This window comes from Schistocerca serialis, chromosome 1, assembly GCF_023864345.2.
Source record: "Schistocerca serialis cubense isolate TAMUIC-IGC-003099 chromosome 1, iqSchSeri2.2, whole genome shotgun sequence".
Lineage (NCBI taxonomy): Eukaryota > Metazoa > Arthropoda > Insecta > Orthoptera > Acrididae > Schistocerca > Schistocerca serialis.
The window spans coordinates 805310094-805318260 of NC_064638.1; the positions used below are offsets into that span (position 1 = coordinate 805310094).

At 39.4% G+C, this 8167-nt stretch overlaps 1 protein-coding gene across 1 annotated transcript in view; it reads right to left on the reverse strand.

The window, feature by feature from the left end:
• The window catches only part of LOC126484010 (colorectal mutant cancer protein), a 605708-nt gene extending 600190 nt beyond the window's left edge, over positions 1-5518 (reverse strand). Inside the window, exon 1 of the mRNA XM_050107334.1 lies at positions 5028-5518. Coding sequence (XP_049963291.1) covers positions 5028-5158 — 131 coding nt within the window. The 5' untranslated portion in view covers positions 5159-5518. The remainder of the gene's footprint in view (positions 1-5027) is intronic.
• Positions 5519-8167: the final 2649 nt, after the last annotated feature.

Sequence of the window (8167 nt, forward strand, 5' to 3'; positions counted from 1 at the left end):
AGGCCCTCGCATGAAACAATCCACTGTGGTGGTCATGCGACTGGCCCACTGTGGCTGGCGAGGAACTTCGACTGCAGGTGTGCTGCTGAAATACGCGGGGGCTCCGTCGTGCTGAAATCGAATGCGGCGACGAATAGACAAGGGAACATATTCAACATGTCCTCCCAGAATCCTCTCGCAAGAATACGAGACACGTGCGGCCATCAAGTCGGTCCGGGAGAATATACGGTCCAATTAAAAAGGCTCTTACGATGCCAGGCCACACTCTGAGGGTAAATTTGCGTTGTGAGGCGTGCGTACGCGTAGCATGTGGGTTCACATCGGCCCACGTATGCAGGTTGTGAACGTTCATCACAGTCTCGGGTGAGAACGCAGTCTCATCAGTTCAAATGGTTCTGAGCACTATGGGACTTAACTACTGAGGTCATCAGTCCCCTAGAACTTAGAACTACTTAAACCTAACTAACCTAAGGACATCACACACATCCATGCCCGAGGCAGGATTCGAACCTGCGACCGTAGCGGTCATGCGGTTCCAAACTGACGCGCTTAGAACCGCACGGCCACACCGGCCGGCAGTCTCATCAGTGAATAGGACACTCGCTGTAAGGCTTCGGTCTTGTGACCGCAGGCCCTCTCGTGGTGTTTGCGACCCCCGGTTCCTATGTGATTACTGATACTTATTGTATGGCCGATATACCATCAGCTTATAAACTCTGTTTTTAATCACCCTGTATATCCATACTTAGAAAAAAGAGTTATGAAGATGTGTGTCCCAACTGATTTGTATAACCATATTGTGCTCACAGCTCGGTCTATGCTTTACAGATCAGAACATGGCAACATAGTTTGCCGAAACCAGTAATGATCTACAAAAGCGATTGTAGCAGTTTGAAGTTTTTTACTTCTGTTTTCATATTAATCTAGATTGTCCCCGCAATTGGAAAAATGTCAAGCATTATTAACAGGACAACTGGTTGCCTAGAAACACAATTGTGGGGATAAACTGATCACTGCTGTGAATTCGCTCACAACACTTGCTTCGTTTTGACACAGACGTTAGTAGTAATTAGTAACGCCTCACTGAAAGAACCATCATCGATTCACCTACAACGTTTGGAGAAAGAATCGCAAAATGTAAATGCGACAGGAGGAGCTATAATTTGAGCCTGATATAAAATTCTGCAGGACACAAGCCTGATATCTAATGCTGTACTGTTTCGCTCGTTGAGAAGAATAGGACGTTCGTGAAGGTCGCATGGAAACGATCACTGGCGGCCTCGTTCCCGAAAGCTAAGAGAACGCGTGAACGCCTCAAAAAAAAAAGAAGTGGCTATCTACTTTCTCTTCACCCTGCCTCTCATGCTCTCATGATACGCAATCGTCGGCCAGACTACGAGATACTGATTTTCAACAATTTGGGGAGTCCTGCATTAAACATTTGTTTTGGTGTGTATCTGCCTCGTAGGTCAGTGTACACCATTGCTTGTGAAAAACAACTATAAATTTTGTAAAATGGTACTCTGCGAAAAACGTATCTCCCTAATCCTTACAGAAACGATGCATAAATCGTCACACAGCAGAACTGGTGCTTCACATTGAACGGCCGTACACCTGAGACAGCACCTGTGGTTTCGAAACTTTCTTGGGTCACAACATTTATAATAAAGCTCCCATTTCTTTTGAAACTATACCTGCTGCCAACACTTCTAGCAACCACTGTCGTAAACCCAATAAAAGTCATTTATTTAATTAGTGAAGGCCTTTATCACTTCCACGAATTATATATTTCATCATTGACATTTTCACAAAGTTCCTATGGAGATATCGAGGTGGGTGGTTTGAACAATTTCTTTTTCATTTCTTAAATTATGGTGCAATGTCTCTCCGACGACAAGGTCATTAATGATGGAGTCAAAGGTCAGACTAGACAAAGGCCTTTTCCTTTAACCTATACTTTTGATTCGCCGAAAGTAATTTTAGGCCAACTACAAAAACCAAACTCTGGGCACCTGCACCATAAATCTACGCCCGGCCATTGCAATTAAAGCTTTCTGTTACTACCCCAAATCACATGTAGAAAACGCCATGATATTTTCTTGGAAATGGACATACTTTCCTATTTCCGTAGCGATTCTTGGCCATTCCGAGACTGTCGTCCATGTTAGACGACTATAATAAGTCACTATGTCCGCCAACCTCAAACTAAAAAACGAATGCAGAAAATATTAAACACGAAATCTAAATAAACAGTCCCCTTAACGATGTTCTGAGTGGTGCGTACACACAGAAAACATCACGAAATTTTGAATTTGTCTGTCGCCGTTACCGTTGGGAAAAACAACCCGAAGAGTTGATAATAGCACATACGTGTGTGTTCACATTGATAACGTCATCATATAGTGTCTGTTTTCCTATGTACTTTTTACACCTGTTACATGTGCCACTGCAGAATTCCACACAACGAAGCTAGATGTAACAATTCGCAGAACCATATCACAATGGTGCAGTTCAGTCGTTGACTGGGTTACGTGCAGGACTACAAACCCAAAGGTCTGGGGAACAATTCTGTCGGTCCCTCAAATTTGTTTCTGTCACTTTTGTTTAATTCATTTCTGGCAATAATTTGTTACTGAAAAAAAAAAACTGCTTCCATTAGTATTTTGGTGTTCCAGTACATCTTCAGGTTGATGAGGGCTTTTTTTTGATAACTTGGAAGAAAATTAAAATTTTCTGTCATTTTATCATTTATGAGTTAGCACACCTGTTAGCCTCTACGTAGCACACATGCAAGCAGAAATCTCATGAGCTCCCAGCAGAATACAGCTATTGTTTATGTATCACCATTATCATTCATTTATTGCTGCAGCACACAGAGGACAGTAGTGTATGAGCCTCTTGCATACTATGTTATCCAATCATTATATTACTAACACAGCTGCACCATCTTCCAGTGCCTTCAAAATTGTTTATCTCTAACATTACAAGCAGTTCTTACACTTCTGCAGTTGTTTCAAAACACAGCATTAGCTTCCATCATTAATGCTGGACACATTAACACACCTAAATGTATATAACAGAGAAACTTAGAATTAACTGACAATGTTTATGTCAAGTTTCTTTTTACCACTACATAGTACAATCTGCAAATTATTTTCCCAGCACAACTATTAATTTGGAATTTAGTGGAGGTAAAACTTTAGATCTTTATTGAAATTGTATTGAGTGGTACATGGCAAATAACCATTTTATGTGCGTGTTATGTGGACATCATAAGGAGATGAATATATGTCAACAGATTTACCCAAAAAATAAGAAAATATATCAAACAGAATGTAAATTAAATAAATATAGATTTTTCACTGAATGTGCTATTAACACTTTTGAAGACTGCTATCAAAGATCATAATTATGGCAACAGACTTGCTTCAAGCCATAAGACTGCTAGTACAATCTGACAAACAAATGTACCCACATTAAATTACTGTGCTCAAAAAGCTCCAAAATAATGTAAAATTTTATTATAAATGGCAGAGTCAGATGATAGTATTGCAGATGATCTTCATCTTCACTGCTTTTTTTATGGTGTTATGGTGTGGTTTCCAACAGAACATTGCACAACATATTTATAAACATATGGGGTCTAATCAAGGTTGGTTATATGATTTTCTCCATCATCAACCATTTTTATGTATTAAATGTGTGGAAATGGGTCCCCTGCCCCTTGCCAGGTACACCCTTGAATATGACCTTGTCTAGGAAAGCACTGCGGTGTTCAAACTAATGTTCAGGTTGAGGACAGATTTACTTAAGATCTAAAAATCAAACCAATTATTTTGATGGCTGTAGAAAAGATACACAGAATTATATGTTTTTTGTTTGTAGTTGGATTTTAGCACTGTTTGTTGTTCTGCATTCATGCATACCTGCTTTTTTTTGTTGTTATAAAGGAATATTATTAGATATTTCAATTTCCATTGCATTATTATTTATGTATCAGGTTCCATGGGATCATATAGCCCCAAACCAAAGCTACTTTTTCATGGAACATATCAGGACATAGTTTCAAAGTGCTGATTACAGGATTTATAAAGAAAAGAATTAATGTAAAAACTGTGTTAGATTATACAAATAGGTAACACAGAGAGAAGATTTCTGAAATGCTACAAAGGCACTCCTGTACAAACCACGTGCATGCCACAAGAAAAACTTTGAACTTGGATTTGAATACTTGGGGTTTATCAAACCGTTTTTCATTTCTGCTAGAAGTATACTGAAAATGAAACATGCTGAACAACACTGTCAGATTCTATGTACAAATCATTAATAGTATCTCCAATTCGAATAAAATTGTACATAACTACTGGCAATGAAAAGTTCAGCTTTGGCATTGAGATACCACACTCATATTCTACAACCTTTATTTTGCACATGTTAGCATAACTTCAGCACAAATAAATTATATACGTCCAATTTTAACAGAATTGTGTAAAATAGTGTTGATCAGTAATGGAACATTGAATGCTTAAGTATGGCTAAAACACATTCTTCTTATATATATAATACTCCAACCAATCTAGCATTATTAATATTTTCTAAAACAAACAGATTATCAGCAGACATTACAATACAAGACAAAACTCTTGCAAATGTTGCTAAAGGTGACTGCAAAACCAATTTTGCACTCATGCATTTTACACCTTCACATTTCTGAGAAGATAAAGCAACTGACAGTTGGACACAGGTACTTGACTCAGACAAGAAGAAACTGAACATCCTTTGTAGTGCAAATGTAGAAGGGACCGCATTAATAACACAATGTTTATTTCTGGCACTACTGCTTATGTACCAACAAGCCCTACCATTAGTATTATTGAACCATTTACAGCGGTGCTAAATGTAGATTCTTTACTAACAGAAGTAAACATGAAAAAACCACAACTGCAAAAACCATGCCCTTATAGACCAGCTATGTTTCACTGCCTGCTGCGAAGTTAGAAATAATTTTTTTGCAATATGGCACTCACCTGTCAATGTAGCCGTCTCCATCACCATCGCAAGCCTGAAACAGTTTCCTCACACGATCTTCATCACACAGTGAGCTTGCATCTTCACTCGCAGCGTATAACTCCGAATTCTGTTCCGTATTATCTGCCATTTTCACTAATGTGGAAGCAAAATATAATCTATTGTAAAGAAACGAGAACACGTAAAGTACGTTTCTTTTCGGAAAATGACTTGTAATATTCTGCACACCGCTGTTATGTTTGCGAAATCGTGTATCTTTATACTGTACAGCTGCTCTTTACACACTGTTTTCATTTAGGAAAATGTATGTCACACATGCTAACAAATTGTACACTTAACTACACATTATTAATTAAGAAGTCAACCGCCTAGTTTCGCACTGTGTTTATATGAACCACTCTTAACGTCAGGACAGATATGAAATCCTATTATCAATGTGAGGAACAGCTAATTTTCACAAACATAAACAACGTGATCACTGTAAATATTGTGAAGCTGTCAACATAATTCGCTATCGATTACTTATGTCATTCGATATATATCGATACTTTCCGTAACCCGTCCGATACTGTGTTTTTATATATTTATTTAACAATTAACACAGCTAAATACCTTACAGTTGCGTTGAAAGGAAGTCTATAAACTAAATAGAAATATAGTTTCAATCTTTATGCAAAACACGATAGATGGACCGTCTTCCACTTGCTCTTCTTCGCATGTGCTTGAAAGTATTGCCGAAACTTGATAACTCAGTTTCATTCCTAATAAACAATGCTCTTTCAAAAGTCTTCAAAACTGTCAGTTGTGCTTTAGGTAAATAGGGTGCTGCATTAATCACATATCCGGCCTAGATACTTCATATAATTCGGAATTAATGGCAAATCAGAGTTGTCTTGGAGACGGAGCGATACCGTTGCTTAGCTGATTAATAACGGTAAATTCGTGATGATCCTATCCCAACCCGAGCCTAACTTCAGTTTAGATCACGAATGTAGGACCTATGCCTATATGGTGTGTCCATGATGATGATAAAAATTTCAGGGAAGGTGAAGAAGAGAAAATGTATCGGTCTGAATTTTATTCAGTCACTTATAGTGAACTGTAAATCCTATCGCAAAGGAACACTGCTCCAGAACCCACACTGAGTCTGATTAGGAAAGGGAAGGAGATGATGGATACATACCCACTCTTGGACGCAGACTGTGTTTGAAATGCAAGGGTGGAGGAAGGGGAGTCAGAGATATAAACCCTCGCAGATGATCAATTCGTCAATGCGCCTGATGATGGCAACATAGTCACTTGCTGAAGTATTGTGTCCATTGGACACTCACATCCAGCTGTTCACCCATGAACTATTTATAATGAACTGCACTGGGAGACGCTGAAGAATCACATTGCGTAGCTCTACAGAAAGGAGGTTTACCACAGCATGAAAATACTTAACAAGCTGTGCCACTGGAGGAGCTGTTTACTAAGTTCCTCTGTATTCCTTTACAAGATGGCATGAGGACTGAGTGGTGGCAAAATTTGTCAAGATAATGCATCACATTGACCCAGTGGAAGCAAGAAGAATCAGCCTAGCCATAGTATGGGAGAGAGCATGCATTGCTCGCTTGTGCCTGTACTCAACTAACAAAGAACTATTCGAATTACGTCTACAGTTGGCCATCCAGTTCAGTTCCTAAACATGGAAACGGATTGATGGTGCCAATTGCACCACAGCTTATTCTACATAAAGGAAGGGCACTGCACGTCAAACAATGAAATTTGAGACCACATCAGAGAGAATACCTTCTGATGCTCCTTGTAAGACTATCAACAATCTCTTGGCTGAATAACTGAATGTGGACATGGTTTTAGTTCTTAAGAGAGGACCAACTCCTAAATCCACGTTGTCATTGCAATAGTACATGCAGCTGCAAGACTTCCACTTCCACCTGAAGCAGCTGAAGAAGTATGTCACAGAATCTTCCATGCTCCCAAGTGAACTAAAACTATGAAAAAAACATCTCTAGCAGGGAGACTCTGGCCATATGTGAACTAAGGGAAGATCCAGTTATCACAGTCTTACCACCCAGCAAAGGTAATGCAACTGTGATCTTATGTCATCATGATTACAGTGAGAAGATTCAGGCTTGCTGAAAGACAGTTCATATCATAAGATCAACACTAATCCCACCAGGTGAGTGTAAAGGAAGACTTCCCTCAAAGAATCTAGCTTACCAGATGAAGCTGGCAAGAAGCTGTGACAGAGAGCACCTGTTCCAGCAAGACTTTATGGACTTCCAGACATTCTCCAAGATGGGAGCATCTATGCCCCTTTGTCAGCAGCATTGTTGCCCCAACATACTCGCATGCTAAATACCTGAAGAATATGTTGGACTTATGTTGGAAAATATCTGCATCACACTCACAACTCTGTGGATTTTGCTGGATGACTTAACAACTTTGAGCTTAGTGATTCTGATATCTTTTGTAAGCTTCAACATTGTCTCTCTTTTCACCAGAGTGCCTTTACAAGAATTTGAACCTCTGGAATTTATTGGCTGGAAATTTGACTTAGAAATGACCAATCTGGGACTGTTTTATTAAAGAATCTGTCATTATGATAATGACTACATCTTCAGTAAGAAGAGGAAGGATACATCCCACAGTGAACTGACTTCAGGGGCAGGGGGAGAAACAACAGAGATGGCACCAGCAGTCATCTGTGGGTGGGAATCTCAGACAGAGTGGCTTTGTGTCAGGGGGAAGGGATGCTGGTTATGAAGGTCATTATTACGAGCTGAAGGAAGGAGTTGCCATGGGGAGTCCAATTTCACTAGCTGTCACCAACACATATATGAAACATTTTCAGAAAGAAACCCTGGAATCAGCCCAATGTAAACATACCTGTTTCTTCCAGTATTTCGATGACACCTTCATCATATGGCCACACAGAAGATACAAGCTAAATGATTTCATCAGACATTTCAATTCTGTACACCAAAACATTAATTTTACCGCAAAAGTTGATGTGGATAGAGAGCTCTCCTTTCTGGATGTCATGGTAAAAAGAAGAGTGATAGCACATTGGGCCACAGCATGTACATAAGAAGACACAACCTGATTTATAACTTCTGTATATGGTCAGCTGCCA